The sequence below is a fragment of the Silurus aristotelis genome, assembly GCF_946808225.1.
Source record: "Silurus aristotelis genome assembly, chromosome: 1".
NCBI classification, from domain to species: Eukaryota; Metazoa; Chordata; class Actinopteri; order Siluriformes; family Siluridae; genus Silurus; species Silurus aristotelis.
This window is the reverse complement of record NC_139574.1, coordinates 30,749,335-30,772,122: the sequence shown is the minus strand read 5'-3', so window position 1 is coordinate 30,772,122 and position 22,788 is coordinate 30,749,335. Positions and strand designations below refer to the sequence as shown.

Here is a 22,788-nt window from a genome sequence, read left to right as displayed (position 1 = left end):
GTGTGTGTGTGTGTGTGTGTGTGTGTGTGTGTTTGACTTACATAGAGCTGCAGCAGTGACTGTGTGGGTCCGGGGGCAGTGAGGATTTCCCCGTGCTTACGAGTGTACACAAATTTTGTTCCTCCTGCTTCATATTCACCTGGAGGATCAACAGCCCAGCGGCCATTCACAATTGACTGACCAGTGCCGCTACGCAAGGCTATACACAAACAAGCACATACAAACACACAAATCAGTAACAATCAGTTGTAATAATGACCGGGAACAGCTCAGAAGAGCTGCAGTTTTGGAGATGCTCCTACCCAGTCGCCTAGCCATCACAATTTGGCCCTCGTCAAACTCCCTCAAATCCTTGCGCTTGCCCAAATATTTGTGCTTCTAACACATCAACTTAAAGGACAAAATGTTGACTTGCTGCCTGATATATCCCACCCAATAACAGGTGCCATGATGAAGAGATAATCAGTGTTATTCGCTTCACCAGTCATAATGTTATAATGCCATAATTTTATTAAGTAGGGAACATATTTAAGCCAAACTAACATGCAGTAAACATATGAACACACAAAAATACACACCAAGGTAGTTAGGGCTGGCACTACGTTCTGTGATGTTGATGGCTGTCGCGCCTGCTGGAATATCAAGGATCTTGTGATAACCCAGAGGAACGCTGCTATTCTGAAAACTTCCTGACACTCGAACACATGAGCCATCACTTCCACCACACACACCACACCGATCACGCACCACGCCGGAGCCTAACAGGCCATCACACCCTTCACTCTGAGAAGGCAAAGATAAAGTGAAAGAGAAAGAGAAAAGTGAATTTTTTATCCGTCATTTTTTTTTTATTTGATAATCAGCAAATTGCAGTTTCTGCAGTGTCGGTGTATGTGTCTATGTGTGTATAAATTTCTTACCATGCATCGGCCTCCAACACACACATCATTGGGGGTATTATTAACACACGGGGTTCCGTCTTTTACTCGCTCGGAATGGCGAACGTAAAAACGATAGCCGACTGGCCGACATGTCAACTCACACTGCTGATCCACTGAGCCTGAAAATGTAAAAAGGGGAACAAGGGATGGAGGGATGGGGTTAAGAAAAGATTAAATGTGATGAGCTATTTCCTGATTCGATGAACTTTCCAAGATTTGCTAGCAATTTTTTTATTTTTATTTATCCATTTATAGTTACATTTGTTGTGGAAACTAAATTTCTGTCATACATTTACTGCTACATTTATCATGCAGCAGTGACACAAAAAGTGATAAGGACATGACATAATTAGACAGCCAAGTTCAGAGATTCCAGAGGCAACACGTAAGTGTGTTTGAGGAAGAGAGCGTGTTTGAGTTGGACAAAATAAAATGCATTTCCTTGGTTTTGCTTTTGCTCTTTGGCTGACATTCCTGTAAGTACACAAACTAGACCTAAAGTCCTTTATTTCAGTTGGGGCAAAGCTTACGATCAACTAGGACTGCAAAAGGATTTCCTGCTTGTCCAATCTGTCACAGTTATCTTTGAGAGATTACAGCAGAGACAATGACAAAACCAAAGCTTGTCTTACTGTCCCACAACCCCCCTTTTTTCTTTCAGTGAATGCTGGAATCTCTGCCATTTAAAGCTGCACTCCTGCTATGTCACTGTCTAAACAAACTGTGGCTGAGGGAGCTTGGCAGGAGAGAGAGAGAGAGAGAGAGAGAGAGAGAGAGAGATAAAGAGTCAGAGGTTGAGAGAGAGAGAGAGAGAGAGAGAGAGAGAGAGAGAGAGAGAGAGAGAGAGAGAGAGAGAGAGAGAGAGAGAGCAGTACCTGCACAGAGGAAAAGGAATAAGGAGAGAGTGAAATATACCACAAGTTTCAATAGACACAAAACCAAACAACAAAAAGCCACTCTAGTATCAAACCTGCAGGCCAATATTAACAATTCAGTGCTAGCACATCATAAACAAAAGTTGATATTCTGAATTAGCAGCAGTAATTGGATAACCTGAGGTAAAATCTAAATGATACATTACAAGATATAGTGTAATATAGATGACCACACACAGAGTGAGTGAGTGAGTGTGTGAGAGAGAGAAAGAGAGAGAGAGAGAGAGAGAGAGAGAGAGAGAGAGAGAGAGAGAGAGAGAGAGAGAGAAAGATAGATACACACTCCCTCTGCTCTAACTGTGTGTAACGAGTATGTGGGAATAACGTTGTATTCTGGTGATATCATGCTACAGCTGCAACTCCCTGCCACACACACACACACACACACACACACACACACACACACACACACACACATACACACACACACACACACTTCAGTTCGCTCCCTAAAATCTGTTTATCGTTCCTGTCTCACTGTTGCTCCACCGTTTGAATCCAGAAAACTCCCCTTACACTCGGTTTACAGTTTATTACTCTTTGAGTTCTCCTTCTTTTATCAATTTATCTACATTCTTTTTCAAGCAAAAAAGAAGACAAGATCCCTTTATCATTCTGTTGGCTACAAGTTTTTGTTGAGAAAGTAGATGCCACAATTAAGTATTTGTATGTATTCTACTTGTATAAAGACAAAACTGTTTTTAACCAAGCACTTGCTATTATTCAGCTCTTTATTAGCATTTGTTGTTCTAATAACCATTGCAAAACACTTCCGTAACGCATCCTCAATGCTGTAAATGTCCTCATGTTTCGCAGTTTGTCTTCCACCCTTCTTGTCTCTCATTTCCTGCCCTCTTGTCTGGCAGATGAAAGTAGCAGATGTGTGCTGTTTTTTTGACACTGTAAGAAAAGTATTAAACATAAGCCTATTTTAATTATCCTGTGGGCCAGGTGTAATCTGGAAAACTGGTAAGTTATCTAAAAAATCCTTAAGGATGTTCTGCTTACTAATAAATTCCATATTAAACAATTTAGTATTGTCCACAGAAGTCTAGGATCAGGCAATCAGTATAAGAGTGATATATTGAATGTTTACCTTAAAGAACCACACATGGACTTATCCTGTTTGTAAATGTGCAGGTAAATGCTAAAACGGTTCAGTTTATAAGCAAAACAAATCTGTTTAAAATGACCATTTGTATACATTACATGTCATACATTTGATGACTAAAACTATATTTGTGCATGCAGAACAAATTTAACAGTTGTATCTCCCTGCACCATTTTGCTGTAAGATGTTATCCTTTTAATCTTGAATTAATTTAAGATAAACTTTATATTAAGTAAGGCCCAGCGATCCTACTTCATATGAGCTGAAGTACGGAAAAGGCTCTGCATTACCAGAGGAAAGACTCACCAGCATAAAGCTGAAGGAATGAGAGGGAATGTGAAGAAAATTAACAAACAAGGCAATCCCATGCAGATGTTCTGGCATGAGCATGGATATGACACCGCATTTTAAGATGTTGTGATGACAACCTGCTCTAAAGATTTTAGAATCGATTCCAGAAAAAAAAAATTGCTTACACAAAAAAATTACCTTCAAGACTACAACCTTCAAAATCCTGGAGCTTGTGGCCAGAAAAGTGCCTGAAAATATTTTCTTCAGCTACCATAGAACTTTTCACAATGTCAATAAAATAAAAATATAAAATACAACAATTTCAAATATTAAATAAATAAAAATTACTTTAGTGATTATGTTGGCAATCTAAGAGAATATCAAGTCAATAAAAGCACACAGACTATTGGATGAATGTAAAATTCAACATGTGGTTATATTTTTTTTGCCATTATCTTTATAGACATTATTTCCCATGTCTCTCTATCCTTCTAATCAACCATCAGGTCAACCATCAGATCAACCTTCACTGTCCTCAGATTTCCCTGTCTTAATAACACTCAAGGGTCTTTTTTGCAGCCTTACTATAGCATTGTCTCATCAGTAAGTTTCCAGCCAGGCTTGGACCAGATCATCTGTTTTATCTGCTATGTTTCACATGACTAAACACCACCTCTTTGTCATGTTGCAAATGAACATGCTTACTCACCATTATTCCAATTCCAAAACTTCCAAATCAGTTGTGAATATATGAAGCCATGGACCTCTTTCCAGCCAGTTTATTGTGGTACAAATGTACTCAACTTAAGTTAAACAAAACAAATACCAGCTGAAGAAGCGAGACTACAGTTAATCTGATATGATTAACCCAGAATCATTTCTATGCAAAATAAATGAAACAACTCAGACTTTGTATGGAACAGACCCCGCTAGGTGATGGCTCTTCAAGAATCAAGAGTGAAATTCAGGCAGAGAAAGTAGAAATTTCACAAAATCTTGTATTTATAGCCACTCTTTACACATAATGTAGTAGTTGTAAACACTCTTTACATACAATTCAGAAGTTGTAGACACTCTTTACATACTATCCAGAAGTTGTAGATACTCTTTACATACAATCCAGAAGTTGTAGATACTCTTTACATACAATCCAGAAGTTCTATCCAATCCAGGCAACACTTAAAACTGGCCTTTGCCTTAAGAATAATGCCAGTACTGGAGAATGACATGTTTCAAGCATTCTGTTTGTAAAAATTTTCATGAAAAATGTTTGTTTAAAGAAGGTAGCTTTAGCAACTGTTTACTGTTATCTTCTAAATTGGGGCTGACAGAATCTCATGTGTTTTGTTCTTCAGACATATTAGACATTGCTTTGTCACTCTATTACTTAATTACCCTTCGTTACCTACAATACAAGTATGGCAAGTCAAAACATTTCAAGAATTTAAAGTTATCTTTCAAGTTTGTAATGTTTTCTCTATTGACAAAATTAAAATAGCCAGATAATATGAGCTAGGAGAAGGTTTTCAAGAGAAAAGGTGGGTTTTTCACTAAACAGACGTTCAATGTGCTCATCTGGGCCCCATACATTTTCTCCAAGGCCCTGCTATCTGAAATATTATATATATATATATATATATATATATATATATATATATATATATATATATATATATATATATATATAATCTATTCTATATTATAGTGGAAAGATGTCGAGTGTCTCAGTGTAATTTAAATTAGAATTTTTTTTTAATGATATTTGTCCTAAGATGCAAAATTACTGGGTTTATTATTTTACAATTATGCATGACATTCTTGGGGTCAATATTGTCAATACAGCAAATTTAATGAGGTTCCAAATGTCTGGTCATGGTCTAATACCAAACAACTGAATATTAATGCCTTTGCCTAGGCACTGTGTTCCATTCCACTGAAAATCTGATTAGTCTCCAACCTCAAAGGCTTAGTGATACGTATTTTCTTAAACTGGAAAAGATTTGATCTTCTGTAGGGTAACGTTTAAAAAAATTTGCATTCTTTTAAACTTTGAGCCTCATATAACTCTGCCTTCTATCAAGTTCCCTTCTCTTTTTTCCTCTCTGCTTTACTATTATGTATTATTGTTTTTTGGATAATGATTGTGGTAATGTTTGTTTGCTCATGTGAATACCCATTTACCCAAACTCTACTTGTATTTTCATTATATGTGATATTTCTAATGCTATTTGTGGTTGTATAATAAGAAGGATAATGCATAGTAACATTTTGAATAACCATAATATGGAATGTTGCACAACAAAAAGTTCAAAAACAAGATTCCAAATTTTGCTACCATAAATGTATACAAAATATTCAACGTTATCAAGTAGTGAAGGTCTTAGTTTCTGTTGCTCAATCCTATATGAAAGTAAAACATACTACTTTTTGCTATATATATATATATATATATATATATATATATATATATATATATATATATATATATATATATATATTGTAAATATTTTAAACTAGTGTAACTTGTCACACAGCTGAGGTACATTCTTTAGGTAAAAGTATAAAGGAAAATGAAAGCACACTTTCAGAAGCGAGCAGGTTTTGGAACTCGACACATTAAGTAAACTTCTCAGCTGGTAAGTAGCCCCACATTTTCCATCTTGTTATTCTGTTGGATTGCATAAAAGTGTGAGTGTATGTGTATGCCAGTTCAGTATGTGTATTAAAACATAACATAAAAGTATTTTAATTTTTCATTAAAGTCCCTGGTCTGATGGGCTGCCTTGAGCTAAAATATTTACTAGCGTATGAGATTGGATAAGCTAAAACAAGGGACCTGTTACACTACATTTACATTGTTTACACTTTTTACTGTAGGCTTTCCTACAGTACTTTCCAGTGTTTGGTTGACTCCAGTAATATACTGATATATTTCAACAGGAGAACTTGCTTTCAGGTAATTCTGCAATGGGACAGGGTAACAGTGGCCACAGATACTACACCATGTACCATGGTACAACATTGGATGCAGCAAAAAGAATCGTGCGTGAAGGTTTCAGACGCTCCTCTGATGGTATGCTCGGGCCTGGCATCTATATGAGCAAAAGTGTGAATAAAGCTGCACGTTACCCTCTGGATCCTAGAGGCAAGAGACTGGCCATCCTGAAACTGCGGGTACGAGTGGGAAAGGTGAAGAAAATTGACAAGCAGTTCCATCCTTTACAGAAAACATGGCATTATCATGGGTACAACACAGCATGGGTGCCACCAAACTGCGGCATGGTGCCAAGCGGCCTGGAAGAAAACTGTGTCTGGGATCCGGACAGAATAGAAGTGCTTGACATGTGGGAAGTTTTAAGATTATGATGACCTGGTATACTTGGTTATATGCCTTCCTACAAATTATATAATAACATGCTGATATTTTTTCTACTTACTATAAAGAAACTCTTAGAATATAATGTAAAAATAATAGATATTCTTATATTTAAGTTTTTTTCACTGCTAGGCATCACTGAGCACAATTCTATCTTCCTTACATTATTTTATAATTCTTGCTTCTGCATAAGGTGCTGAGTTTTTGTTTTTTTTTTTATCAGAAAAGTGTATCAAATACCAGGCACAATATTATAAGGCTATAAGCTCTAAACCACTAGACTTTCCTCATAAACAACTGGGGAATATAATTTAACACAGCTGAAAAAGAGCATGTGTACATTCTTTTCGGGAAAGTGCAAAATGTACATTCTTTTCTAGAAAGTGCAAAAAGAAAGTGAAAGTACCTCTAAAAATTGAGGTGAACAGTGTGGGAAATGTTAATATTTAAATTAAAACCACCAATTGTTACATAACTCAATCCTTTCTCTCATCTTGAATGTTTTAATGTTTTTTTTGTGTCTTTTGCTACTATGGCTGTGTAAAGCAAACTAAATGTAGGGTTATATTTAGATTTGTTTGAAATAAATGCTGGACTCTAAATTTATCCTGGTTTTTTTCAAACCTGAATTCTGAGATCGAGTTCAGGATATCCAAACGACCTGATATAAATGCACTTTTGAACTTTGAACTCCTATGCTGTTTATCAAGTTAAGAGTATTTACTCTTAAATAGCAGCATCATTTTGAAGCTGTGGGAATTTTCCAGTTAAACCCGAATGGTTTCAAGTTAAAGATGATTCATGACATTTTAAATGACTTTTCCATTTGTAAAACGGGATCATTTTGCATTACCATCAATAGTAGTTGTATAAATCATTATTTGGAGTTTAAGGTTAATAATGAGAATTTCTACTAAATAGTTCAAGTGTATTACTATATCTCAGATCAAGGGACATTCATTAAAGCTGATATATATGCCATGTATAGAGATTTGGAGAGAAGCCTTAAATCCTTGCAGCAATATGGAAACCACAGATCTAACATCATGTACCTCTGTAAACAGCGGAAGCAGTGCAGAAGATCCAGATAACGTTATCAAAATGTAAATTAGATCTCTAAAAGCTTTTCTTTTTATCATGCTAAATTTTTTTTTTATTTGAGTTGAGTTAGTTTTGTTGAGATTATTTATAAGCAGTTGCATCATGATAAAATTCTGTGAAATGTTTCTATAAATCCCACAATAATTATCCCATAATTAAATCCATTAAGATAAAATATTTACATAAGTGTATGCCGAAGCTAAAACAATGGACTTGTTACACAAGCCAGCATTTTTTTTTTTTCACTATAGACTCTCCTTCAATACTTTTTTAGTTTTTGGTTCCGTTCACAGATATACTGTGTTGGGTCTGCCACCTGACAACCAAATCTCAATATGTTACATTTCAAATAACATAAATTAACAATATATGAGTTTTCCATCATAAAACAAGCTCAAACATGAAAACTTCAGGTGAATCTTCAATGGCACATAACTATGGCTGCCACAGATACTACATCTTGGATGTCACCATTAGAATTTAGACCCTTTGCTGATGGTATGTTGTGGCCTGGCATCTACATGAGAAAAAGTGTTAAAAAAAAGCTGCAAGTTACCCCCTAAATCCTAGGCCTGGTGAGAGTACGAGTGAGAAAAGTGAAGAAAATGGACAGGCAGGGCCATCTTCTACAGAAGACTTGGCATGAGCATGGGTACAGCACAGCATGGGTGCCACCAAACTGCAGCATGGTGCCAAGCCTGCCAAGCCAGTTTTCCTCCAAGCAGCTTGGAGGAAAACTGAGTCTGGTATCCGGACAGAATAGACGTGCTTGACGTGGAAAGTTGAAGAGAAAACCAAAGACAACTCGAAGTGCCAAATTCTTTGATGAGGTTCTACTGTTATTTGACATGAAAAATAAGCTGACTGTTCTCACAAAGCACATTCAAATGGCTTTGTACTAAAAGAAACACAGGGCTAGTGGTGCTATTCTTTTAAAGTCTTATGTTTATAGCATCAAAATGCTACAGGTCTATTGATATAAAATCGAAAGAAATGCTCTTAGCCAGTGGACAGAAGACTGTAGTGAACCAGCTTGTACTTTTATTATCTGTAATGTAAATAGTGGTGAGTCACTGCTGGAAAGCACCTCATGGTCAGACCCCCAAAAAAAACAAGTCCACCAGATTTTTTATACTTGATCCTGAAGCACAATACATTTAATAGCTCTTAATTATGTTATAACTGTTATAAGCAGTCATTCATCAGCAGCCTCTATTCGGTTTCTCTCTCTTGATGTTTATGACCAGAAAAAAAACCCAGCAGGTCATGTTACTAAGAAACATGTAAACAAACTTAAACTCCTCTGTCCTCGAGAATGAAGCCCAAAAAAACAGATTGCCCTTTACAAAGCACTGGACACATGAATGGAAGGATGGACAGATGGATGGATGGATGGATGGATAAATGTAGTAATATATAAAAAAGTGTATAGATAGGTAAATTAATTAATGGATGGAGAAACACCTGTTGGCTAAATGATAAAAACAATGGATGGATGGATGACTGACTGACTGACTGACTGACTGACTGAATGAATGAATGGTAGGAAAGTTAGGTAGATAAATAGATGAAGAAATGAATAGCTGTTCAGATGGTTTGAAGATCTACAGATGAAAAGATAAGTTGTTTAATAGATAAACAAACAAAGCAATTAATGTATGCATGAAAAAAAGAAGTTGCGGTAGAAAGATGTTTTTGTGTGCAAGATATGATTGATAAAAGAATGGATGGAGAGATTACGCATTTGTTACATATCGTATGTATATATATATATATATATATATATATATATATATATATATATATATATATATATATATACATACGTATGATCTGTTGAGTGAAAAAACTACATAAGAAAGGAACTAGATGTAGAAACAAAACAAAAATTAGAGACATAGTATGTCAATTCATTTCATTACTAAATTCTAATTAGTCTATCTATGCTTGTTTTCTATTTTTCTTTATGTGACTGTCCTCCAGCTATCTTTCAGCCCGTTGTCACGGCTATGCGACCCGCTGTCTCAACATCCCACTCTCTCTGTCTTACTGCTGTTAGAGTCCTGGCCTCCGTGTGTGTGTGTGTGTGTGTGTGTGTGTGTGTGTGTGTGTGTGTGTGTGTGTTTGTGTGTGTGTGTGTGTGTGTGTCCTTATAATTCTGAAATTCTTTCTTCTTTTTTCAGCTTCTCTGTTTCTCTTTGTCTCTGTCTTATCCTCTATTTGTCTATCTGTCTCTTTGTTCTCGGTCTCACCTTCAGTAAAAGGCTCCCAGTCATAAATGCGACCCGTGAACTCTTTGCTGTTGAACATGGCACACTGTTCGGCTCGTGGGTCCACCTGGGAACTGGAACATGCCTGCAGAAAGAAAATTGTGGAATGAGTGATTACAGAAGTGCATCAGTTTATTATTACTCAACCACAATTCTGAATTCTAACCATGGCTCTGGCAATTAGCACGGCTTGAACATTTTCCTCCGCAGGAACGTTATTTGGGAATAAGATGTCTGAAAGCTGATCTAAAGATTAAATTAACATACATGGACATATGCACTGCTAGAAATGTTGCATGGCTATCCTGATCTAAATAGAGAGAGGAAGAAAGAAAAAAGAGAGCGAGAAGCAAGAAATTTGGAGTGTGTGTGAGAGAGAGAGAGAGAGAGAGAGAGAGAAAGAGGGAGAGAGAGAGAGAGAGAGAGAGAGAGAGAGAGAGAGAGAGAGAGAGAGAGAGAGAGAGAGAGAGAGAGAGAGAGAGAGAGAGAGAAAGAAAGAAAGAGCAGGGAGTGAGGTTGGAGAGGAAAAATTCAATAACATGGCACAGAAGTGAGTGATAAAATACAGTAGGAGGGGGAAAATGAGGTGAAAGAAAAACAGAGGGGCAAAAAAGAGAAACAGATACACAGACAGAGAAAGAGAGGTGGGGGGGGGGTAGAGACAGAGAGCGAGAGAGAAACAGACAGTCAGACCAAGAGGTTTCGATACAGTATGCTGCACTGCATAAGTGATGCTTTAGTCACCATATGGAAGTAATCTAATCCTTGGAAATACACACTCTAAATTTCTTGCAGGAGACTGAGAACGTGTGAGAGAGAGAGAGAGAGAGAGAGAGAGAGAGAGAGAGAGAGAGAGAGAGAGAACGAGTGACAGGTGGAAGAGAGACTAAGGTTTGAGTCAAAAGTTCAAAAAAAGCAAGAAAGAGCCAAGAATGTGAAATATAGCAGATGAATAAAGGAATGTTTCAGAATGGAAAGAACACACACACACACACACACACACACACACACACACACACACACACACACACACACACACAAAACTCAGACAGACAGGAAGACATCTCAAAGGACTCATAGATAAATACAGACATAATAAAAAAGTCACCTATTAAATCCAGTGATGAACTGGCGAGGGTGAGGGTGATACAGTGGATGTATGAGCTCATGATAGTTTATTGCAAATGAAATGCTAATTTCTGATAGAAACATAAAATATGATTTGTGTGTGTGTGTGCTAAATGCTCTTCATGGCTGCGTCTCAAGCCACATACCACTGTAATACATGTGGTAAGCCAAATATGGTGATTTCGGGGTCTTATTATTTTGCACACTCTTTCATACAGTAGGGTGCGGTTTGGGATGACATGGAAAGACTATGAACTACACACACCTACACACATAGAGAAACTAACCAAAAACCAACCACCCCAACCCCACACACAATCTTCTGTTTAGCATGTAGGGCTGTGGGCAAGCTCAATGTCTAGCAGTGTCGGTTACAGTGAAGTTTCTTCCTGTGGCTGCATCCCAAACACATTAACACACTTCACAGTGAATGCTCTGACTAAATAAAACATTTTTACATTACAGCACAGTGAAATTATTTCTACACATATCCCAGTGATGTTAGGGAACTGGGGTCAAAGCACAGGGTCATTTAGGATACAGCTTCCCTATAGCACACACGGTTAAGGATCTTGCTCAAGGATTCAAGCGTGGCAGCTTAACGATACTATGGCTTGAACCCCCGACCTTCCGATCAGTCATCCAGATCCTTAACCGCTGAGCTACCATTTCCCATAAATACATCAAAGCTTAACATGTTTAGGCCAGATAGTGCATGTACAAAGTTTTGCAACAATTTTTGCTCTCTAGCTATAACAATTACAACTATGTTATTTGATTTAGTACTTTTAGTAATTTAGTAATACTACATGGGCTGTGACATGACCACACACCATGTTGTCATGGTAACTTTGGTTTAAGGTAAAGAATATAGTGGGATTCAGTCTGGAGCACAAACATATGCCATATTTTTAGGTTAGCCACTGGGAACTCTACTTATTTTATTCTCACATCTTATATTATAATTCATTAAGGGGTGCCATTAATTATGTCTGTTAGGTAATTTTGTTTGCTAAATAGATATTAACACTGACTGCTTTGACACCTGCTGCTAATACACACCTGCTGTGAACTGAAGACACACACACACACACACACACACACACACATACCCACAAACAACTCAATCAAGTCTCATTATCCAAAAGAGTCTTAACTCAGTGTGTGAGCTGGGTGTAGGGTTCTCTCTCACCCCCCAGCACAAACGCACGCACACACACACACACACACACACACACACGCACACACACACACACACACACACACACACACACACACACACACACACACACACACACACACAGGATTAGATGTCCATAGAGGGTGAATATGCTGGGAACTTGTGCTGACTAAAAACCAGCTGTCACACACACACACACACACACACACACACACACACACACACACACACACACACACACACACACACACACGCCACTATCAGCAGTGGGTCACTTACAGTGTATGCTAAGCTAAAATATTTACAGTGATCACTAACTGCTTCTCCCACATGAACAAAAACACAGCTGATTCCACTACAAGTATATGATATAGTCGATAATAACTGTGTGTGTTTGTGTGTGTGTGTGTGTCTGCATGTGTGTAGTTCATTGTGTGTGTGTATGGGGCTTATGTGGATTTTGTGTCTGCTCAAAAATTCTTTTGCACCTCTGGAGGGAGTGATATCTGGTGTGTGTGTGTGTGTGTGTGTGTGTGTGTGTGTGTGTGTGTGTGTGTGTGTGTGTGTGTGTGTGTGTGTGTGTGTGTGTGTGTGTGTGTATGCATGTGTGCTTTAATAACTATAGGAATCTGAGCAGCTGCTTTCAAACTTATGCAGCTGGAAAGTACAATTCAGAAAGATATGAGTGACATAAAATGATGCACAGACACACAGACACGCACACACGCACAGAGCATTCCCGTGAGAGGATTCTCGGGAAGATTCTGACTCAGCAGTGTTTCCATGGAGAGAGAAAACAGGAGAGACACAGGTGATAGACAGCTGTCTCAGCTGGGACGCTTCTTCATTTCCTGTCCGAAGACTCAGCCGCTACAGCCTGTGTCCCAAATGTTAATGTTAAGTGTTCCTTACTGGAATTTATTGTGTGGTTTGAAACAGTGTATACATACTAATTTAAAGGAGCAGTAAGTAAATAGGATGCAGAATTCTAAACAATATTGAGAACCACATACCTTTTAACCATGTCCCTTCACACACACCACTTCATGCCTATGCCATAAATCTTCATCCCTTACCTCTTTATCTCTTCACTTCCCACAACTTTATCCCACACCCTCTTATCCCACACCCCTTCATCCTTTCATCCCACACTAGTTATCCTACACCACTTCATATTTTCATCCCACACTCTGTTATCCCACACCTCTTCATCCTTTCATCCCACACAGTCATTCCACACCCCTTCATCCTTTCATCCCACACCACTTCACCCTTTTATCCCACAGTTATCTCGCGCCCCTTCATCCTCCATTGTCCCAAAATGTCATCCCTTTATCCCATTCCACAATCTCTTATTCCACACATTTTCTTCATTTTTTTTCTTATAAAACTTTATTTCTTTATATTAAACACTCTTATCCCACACATCTTAATCCAACAATGTACCTCCTCTCTTTTCTTTATCCCACAACCCTTACCCCACTTCCCTTTATCCCACACAACTTCATCTCAATTTCCAACCTGCCTAACTTTCTAACTAAATTTTGGCATATGAATATCTATTTCATTTCACGACTTTGTTTTAAATGATAAGGTATTTGCCCTCTGATTGCCCACTTTAGATGATTTTTGGTAGAAACGTCTGGTTGATCACAGGTTTGTTAATATTTACTTAGTCACTATGGAGGAAAAGGAATGAGGCATAAACAGTGAGAGAGATAGTGCTGTAACACATCTCTCTCACCTCCTCTCTCTCTCTCTCTCTCTCTCTCTCTCTCTCTCTCTCTCTCTCTGTTGCTCTCATTTCCTCCTTTGCTCTGTTTTTCTGAAACTCCTGAAGTGTGTGTGTGCGCAAAAACAGTGCCCTCTTTCATTGCGATATAACTTAGGTGCGTCATTTCTGCTGCTGCTTTCATTCTTTTTCTTAGTCTTGGTTCCTCCTTCTCTCTTTCTTTCACATGGAAACACACAAACATACACACACAAACAGAGGAAGTGAATCTCAGCCATACATTGGTGAAATGGATGATTCATCCATCATGCGATCACACACTTTTGCCAGAAGTGGTTAAGAGAACAGCTTCCTGAATATGTGTGTGTGTGTGTGTGTGTGTGTGTGTGTGTGTGTGTGTGTGTGTGTGTGTGTGTGTGTGTGTGTGTGTGTGTGTGTGTGTGTGTGTGTGTGTGTAAGTTTCCTTTATTTCCACTCACACCCTTTTTAAAATAGTGCAACTGTGACACACACACACACACACACACACACACACACACACACACACACACACACACACACACACACACACACACACACACACACACACACACCACAAACACAGCTATGGGTAACCTCGTGTCATTTTAACAATGCCTTTTATGGGGTTATTTACAAGAGCTATAATAATGCTAATTTTAGTGTTCAACTGCCATAATTTCTGAACCATAAATAACTGAATAAATGAGCAGCTAAATATAATAAGATAAATGTGACGCATAGTAAAAAAAAAACACAGAAAATAGACCCATTCCAATTCAAGTCATGTATAAATGATTACACGAATAACATTCGTGCCTTAAGTTGTCAGAACTGAACCGGGAAATTGATATCAAACAGAATGGGTTTTACAGAAAAGAGCTATGGATTGAAAACATGAAGAAAAAAAAAGCACACAACCACAAAATGTGCTCAGAGGAGAAATGTCCAAGTCGGGCTTCCATTCAGTCTGAGAATACGATGACCACTGCCTCACAGACCTGTCTCTGTTTCACATCCTGCATCCGTCATTAATAAAAGTCATATCTAGGGAACGTGGATGGTCTGGCTTCCATTCACCACGAAGGAGTGAGCAGGGATTAATGTATAAAAACTAGGTGGTGGATAGTAGACCAGAGATGCATTGATTATTAACAGACAGACTGTCTTTTGTAGGATTGGACCATTCATACTAGCTCTCACACACCACCCCATCCTCCAACTCACACGCATCATTGAGCCTCGAGGGCGAATGATTCTCTCAACTGGTCACTGGTTCTCCGACCGATTACCTTTAGTAGGTACTAAGAACTGTACTCTAGAAAACACCACACATGATAAACATGATCAAATTTGACAAACTAGACAAGTAGCAACCCAGCATAACTTTATGGCCACCCGCCTAATATTGTATTGGTCCCTCTTCTGCTGCCAAAACAGTCCTGGCCCTTTAAACATTAACAGCATTCTTCTTCAGAAATTTAAGCTATAGTCTTCACTCCACACGTGAATTGATGTGCTTTGACCGTGTTGCTGGTTCACCTCTCTTCCTTCCTTGGACAACCTTAAATAGATACTGACCACTGCAGAACAGGATCACCCCACAGGAGCTGCAGTTTTGGAGATGCTCTGACCCAGCCATCTAACCATCACAATTTGGCCCTTGTAAACTCGCTCAAATCATTACACTTGCCAATTTGTCCATCAACACATTAACTTTGAGGACAAAATGTTTACTTGCTGCTTAATATATCCCACCCACTAACAGGGGCCATGTTGAAGAGATATTCAGTGTTTTTCACTCACTGGTCATAATGCTATAATGTCATAATCTTATACCTGATCAGTGTAGATAGGAAGACAGAACGGTGACCATAAAGAGAAAAGACAGAGAAATATAAAGACAGAATGATTTATACACATACAGACAATCTGAGAGAGAGACAGACATACAGATAGCATAGGCATTCATGCTCTCAGACCTTTCATTTCTTTTTCAATAATGTCCAAATACTGTAGCCACTTTGTGTATATAAGTATGTGTGTGCGTTGCTGCACCCTGCCAACAATCTCTGAAGTATGAAATGCTGCCTCGCTCCAATGTAAGACGTGTCTGAAGCTCTTCCAGCTTGGAGCACACAGGGTGGTACTGCAGTAGTAGATGAGGCTCCAGCCGTCTGAGCACACTCCCAATAGCACAAACTTGTTCCAGCACTTCCAAACACTTCGGCCAATTCATCTTTTTTTCTCAATACATTTAAATCTTAGTGCACTTCAGAATTTTGGAGCCTATTGTACGAGGTGCTTTGCTCCAGACCGCAGGAAGTGGATATGCTAAAGGATACATGGGAGAAAGTCCACAATTTTTGGACAAATAAATAAAGCAGAGGCACGTGAGAAAGCTGAATTTCCTTTAATCTGCTTAGACAGAGTTTCAACAAACTCATAGCTTTTCTTCTAATTTAGGCCCCTTCTTACTTCCCCAATCTGCAGAAATGCCATAATGAGTGTTCAGCGTTACCAACATGCACTCATTAATGTATTTTCAAGTGCTATTATCTATGATAAATTCAAGAGTTTTCTTATCTAATCTAAAACCAGCACAGAAATGTCGGTTTATTTTTCCAAAATAGAAACTCCAATAACTTAAATTCACAAAAAAAAAAAAAAAAAAGCAATTACTAAAACTTTGCATGGAACTTTAGGTACTGTAACACTTAGGAATGTATTTGATGGTTTTTGTCCCAAATGCAATTTGTACCTCTGGAAATATTTTGGCTCTTACCTCCACAGTGCACTTCCGAAACTCTCTGTCTTTCCCAGAACACCTATAGTGCTGTACAGAAACAACAGGGGGTGGAAGGTAAGGTGGTCGGGCATAGGGTTGCGTGTCTGAAAGTGGGTGTGGCCTGTGGAGAGGTGAAGAGTAGGGGGAGTATGAGGCTGGAGAAGGTGCACGCCTAGTGATAGATCTCTGTCTCGGTCGCTCCTTTGGCTGTGTATCTCCTTTGGCTGTCTCCTTCGGCTGTGTATCTGCTCGGTCTTTGTTATCTTCTCGTTGGCTCTCTGCTTCCTGTATAGCTGCAGGTCTTTTGACTTGCAGTAGTTCTGTGGTTGCGTTTCCATGGAGACGGGCATATCGCGTGCTCCGGTTTTGGCGGTGAAGTGGGAGCGAGTATGGGACCCTGCCGTAACCAAACTGACCAGGGCGGATTGATCTGTGGGGAAGAAAGGGATAGGGAGAGTTATGTCAGAAATAAAAAGAGAAAGAAAGAACAAAAGAAATAGGTTACCCAGTTACACTCACCTCACCACAGATGCTGGAGCTTTGTTGTTCGAGACTGATCTCCTACTCCCACCTACTCCAACTCTTCCAGTCCCTTCACTGGCTGGCCGTCTGGATCCTCTTCCAGACTGACCATATAAAGGCAAGGATGAAGAAGATGGTGAACGGTAAATTGAAATGGGCTGGTGACCGGTCGATATGGCATCTGGTCGGTAAAAAGAAGGCACATGATTGGGCAGCTCCTGTCCTAGCCCTTCAGGGGTATCTCGATATAGAGGTAGTCCAGGACTCTGATTAGCTGAGTAAATTCTGTCATTGCCAGGATAAGAGGAAGGGTAATAAGGCATGTGAGGGGGAAGTAAGGGGTTGTGACTTGATACACCTGGCGGCAGGTAACTCGGCCCATTCCAAGTTTGGGGTGGTTGCACGCATTGTCTGCGCCGCTCAGTGACACCCATACCACAGCTCTGAGAACATTCTGCCCAATCACTCCATGCGCCCCATACACCTTCTAGCCACACCGCTTCTGTCTGTCGAGGGCGGCGACCAATCACCTGTAACAAACAGGGAGAGAGAGAGAGCATGTAAACAATGTGAAAGGAACACTTCATATTCTGATAACATCTGTCTATTTTCTGTTATCTTAAAAATAAATAATGCCTTGGGCAATAAGAACCTGTAGTGTGCACAACAGTAGGTAATGAACAGCTGTAAGTAGCGATTGAGTAATGCGTTGGAATGTGCTGGAACTTGCCTCCTATCAGGTGTGGCACTGTCCTTGCTCGGAAACACATCCACAAAAATAACATTTCCAGCTCGTTTGCTTGTTTTTTCACTACCGTGTGGCATGTCTTTCCTGTAGCGTTGACTCTTTAGCACTCTATTCTCCTGTTGCCCCAGGCATCCCCACTGATTTGTAAAATTACCCTCATGCTTCTGCTTTACATTTGGACACACATGACCCAAATTCGATAGATAGATAGATAGATAGATAGATAGATAGATAGATAGATAGATAGATAGATAGATAGATAGATAGATAGATAGATAGATAGATAGATAGATAGATAGATAGATAGATAGATAGATAGATAGATAGATAGATATTAGTTATGTTCAAGTTAACCTACTATAGAACTTGTGCTGCAGAAGACTTATCTTCTTAACTTTAGCTTAGGAGCTTAATCCAAGGAATTTTAGCTCAAGGCTACAGTTTCTGGTACTTTTATTGCAGTCTCTGTTTCTAGCCTTCTGATAGTGGTTCCAGAGCTGCTGCATAAACTGTTCCTAAAACATAGAGCCAGTTTTCAATCAGCAATATTTGTTCAGTTCTGGAACCAAATTGCTTTAGGTCTGGAACCAAGAACGAGTGATAATAGTTTGAGTAATTCTGATGCCTTGAAAGAAAAGCTGTTTTTATTCAGTTGTTCAGTCCTCTTTCAGAGGAACATAAAAGCATTAACTTTAATGAAATAAATGCCAGAAAATTTCAAACCACAACCTCAAGAATATGTATCCAGAAATTTCACCAACAAACATTACTTTAGGATAATTAACAAAGGAACAAAGACATTTAAGACTAGAAACTTCAACCGAAAAATTATACTATTTTGTAATTATCAATTTTCTCGGCATGATCTAGGAACAGTAACACAGACATTTTAGATTTTAATGCAGCATTTTAAGCCCAGAAACTGATTTAAGGATGTGCAGTCCAGGAGTTTTCACCCAGGAACCTAAGCCAAGAGCCTTTAGTCAAGAAACTTTGGACCAGCTTCATGCTCAACATTAATTCCAAAAAGCAATAAACCATGAATCTCTCTTCTTGAGCATAACTGTGTGTTGTATTCAAATGCTAAAATAATCGACTATGAACTGTGATAAAATGTTCCTAAAGACAAAACTAAAACCTAATAAACCCTTCACAGTTGTTGTTTTCACACAGGAGGATACACCTAGAAATGACGACAAAATAGTTCAGCTCTTATGAAAAGTTCTTTAGTTCCCTGAACAAACACCACTGTGTTAGTGAAGAAGGCACCGTTTGTGATCTAATGTGGTTTGTATTAGTGTGCTACATAATTCTCCAGTGTAGGAAACAGGGGTGTGTGGGGGGGAATAAGAGTGGCATTTGGAACACCGCCCAGAAAACTAAGACCCGGAAAAAAACAGTAGCAGAAGTTCAAGTGCAATTTGATTTTGCCATGTTTCTCTCAGCTGAACCTTACCCTGAACATCATTTCCCTAACAGAAATATATTTTTTATCTTTTTTATCTTTTAGAGAACCTGAGCTGAGTTCCATGGTCGACATGGGGACACATTTTCTTAGGCAGCAAATGGACTGCCAAAGCTGTAGGACTCAAAAAAAATGAATTTATTTTATGGGTTATTTAATAATGCATAAAAATGGTAGGAGATTTTTTCAGTTTAGTGAGAGCCAAAAAAACTGGAATCATAAGACAAATGTTTCCAATCAGGATGAAATTTCTGTGCTACACACAGAGACAGAAAGAGTGCAAGTAGAAAAGCAATAAGAAGAAAGTATATATTAATTTAAAAAAAAAAAGAAAGAGAGAGAGAGGAGAGAATAAATGAACTAAACCTATTTGAAAGCAATGTGTGCCAAAACAAGAAAAAAAACATTTTATTTTTTCTATTTATATAAATGAAATGTTCAAAATAAATTTTGAGGCACTAATTCAAAAGCTGGTAAGATTTTTACATTGTCAAATTAATTTGAATCATTTTAAAAACACACTTGATTAAAGACAGATAAATATATAATCACAAAAAAACAGAAGACCCAAAAATATTAAATAGGATAATTAATACAAGATCTAAACTGAAATAGTATCCCTTTAAACTAGCTTAAACTGGAAAAGGGGCATGTTCAAAGGTTCAACAATTTGTCAGAACCCTGACCCTTAAGAGGTCACCACAGCTAAAACTTTCAGGGCACTGCTTAAAGTTGTAAATTCCCATGAAGGCAGTTTTGAAGTTCAGGTTATGAACAGAGCAAAAGGGAACGAGAGACAGAAAAGAGACGGTGTGTGTGTGTGCGTGTGTGTGTGTGTGTGTGTGTGTGTGTGTGTGTGTGTGTGTGTGTGTGTGTGTGTGTGTGTGAGAGAGAGAGAGAGAGAGAGAGAGAGAGAGAGAGAGAGAGAGAGAGAGAGAGAGAGAGAGAGAGAGAGTTTGTATGTTTGATGATTACTAAATTCACCACAGCAGTGATGCAAGTGATTTACAGTAGGTTACAGAGATTTACATTGAGCAGAGGATTATGTGTGTATGTGTGCGTTTCTGTAACACCTATTATAAAAATTAGGAATTTCCTGAGCCACATAATGGATGACAGAGAAGCCACAGACACACACACAGACACACACAACAAAAACTCTTACTGAGTCACACACAGATTTCACCCATTCCTTCTGCAAACAATAACAGGCATGCACTTGCGCTCCAGGATAAATACACCTACACACACATACACATACACATACACACACACACTCACACACACACACACACACACACACACACACACACACACACACACACACACACACACACACACACACACACACACAATTTCGCTATTTCAGGGGGCAGTAACATTGTGTGTTTGCGTGTGTTCTTAGTGAACTCAGCCTTTAAAAGGAATGCAACACTTATAGACTTCATTCATAAAAGCCTTGAGACAAATCCACATACAGACATAAAATCCACAGCTACATAATAACTCCCTACTACATGCCAGGACCTACACAAGGTTAATTAATAACATATTTTATAATCGAATGGAGCGATAAAAACTGCTCAGGCTAGGCAGGTACACTATATAGTATATGGACAGAGGTTTGTGAAAACCTGACCATAAGATTTTAATGAGCTTTTCAAACATTCCTTTTTACATTTGTTGTTATATTAACCTCCACTTTTCTAGGAATATGTTGCAGAGTGTGCTTTTAGGATTTGTGCTCAGTCAGCCACAAAAGCATTAGTAAATCAGGTACTGATGTAGTTAAGGAGGCCTGGGATGCACTTAGCATTCCAATTCATCCCAAAGGCGTTTGCTAGGGTTGAGGTCAGAGCTCTACAGCAGGCCACTCAAGCTCTTTCACTCCAACCCATGTAACCCAGATCTTCTGGAAGCTGGATTTGTGCAGATTGTCATACTGGAACAGGTTTGGGTCTCCCAGTTTTAATAAGGGTTAAATGTAATGCTACTGTACTACATCCATAGACAACCTATACAATTGTGTGCGTCCAACTTTGTGATTAAAGTTTGAGGATAAAACCATATTTGGCTGCAAAAAGTCAGGTATGCCAATACTTTTGTTCATATAGTTTATATTTAACATTCAGACTGAACAGCAATAAAACAAACCCAGTATAAAACATTTAATAAAATTCAGCTTTTGAGACACAGCCGAAACACAGACACATATTCATGGTTAAATTACATTTTAAGTCTTGATCTGATTTATCTGATCCCAAACCACATGGTTTAAGAATTTTTTAATTGACACTAGTTACAATCAGTACTCCAAGTAAGAATGAAAGTGCATTTATAACACAGGCTGGTATTCTTAAGTGAATTGAAGTCAATTGAAATCACTAGAGTGAATCATCAGTAAACAGCAAACAGAAAAAAAGTTTCTAAGTTATCGACTTTTTCTATAATCATCATCACTTACTGTTTTGTTGGCCTTTTCGATGGCGCTCACACACACTGCGCTCAGCACTGTGCCCCATAACACACACCACCTGCACAAAGAAAAGCAACACACACTGAGACACAGTGAAAAAAACTAAACACAAATAACAGCAGTTTGACTGTTGACAGTCGACATATTTACTTTACATAAGAGCTCATCAAATAAAGAGAAATAAATGTTTTATTTCAATAATTAGGTCCAAATATTCATAGACCTTAGATTTAGTTCAGTGCTTACCAACTTCTTATTAATGTTCATATCATCATATTAGACTTTTTTATTTAATTTTTTTTTTTATGAAATTTTTTTTTACATCCAAAGGTCTCACAATTTGTCAAACTAAGGCCCTTAAGAGGTCAGCACAGCTAGAACAGTCATGGTACTGGTACTTAAAGTTTTAAGTTCCCATGGCAAAAATGTTGAAGTTTAGGTATGACCAGAGTAAAAGAAAGAAGACGAGAGACAGTCTGAGAAAAAAGAGAGAGAGAGAGAGAGAGAGAGAGAGAGAGAGAGAGAGAGAGAGAGAGAGAGAGAGAGAGAAAGAGCATGATGATTGTGTTTTTATGTTACAGAGGATTACATTTGAATATATTCATCTTCATTGCCTATCTAAATTTGTCAGGTTCAAAAAACGAGTGCTTGTGTTTAAAAGTGATGGATCTGACTTCAATAGCACAGAAATACTGCAAAAACATGT

The 22,788-nt window shown here is 38.4% G+C and overlaps 1 protein-coding gene across 1 annotated transcript in view; it reads right to left on the bottom strand.

Moving 5' to 3' along the window:
* The window catches only part of adamtsl4 (ADAMTS-like 4), a 31,513-nt gene that overhangs the window by 6,967 nt on the left and 1,758 nt on the right, over positions 1 to 22,788 (bottom strand). The window contains exons 2-8 of the mRNA XM_083559368.1: positions 22,071 to 22,140; positions 17,391 to 17,923; positions 16,869 to 17,301; positions 10,008 to 10,110; positions 921 to 1,060; positions 579 to 783; positions 42 to 199 (exon numbers count right to left, since the gene is read on the bottom strand). Of these exons, the coding sequence (XP_083415494.1) occupies positions 42 to 199; positions 579 to 783; positions 921 to 1,060; positions 10,008 to 10,110; positions 16,869 to 17,301; positions 17,391 to 17,923; positions 22,071 to 22,140 (1,642 nt within the window). The remainder of the gene's footprint in view (positions 1 to 41; positions 200 to 578; positions 784 to 920; positions 1,061 to 10,007; positions 10,111 to 16,868; positions 17,302 to 17,390; positions 17,924 to 22,070; positions 22,141 to 22,788) is intronic.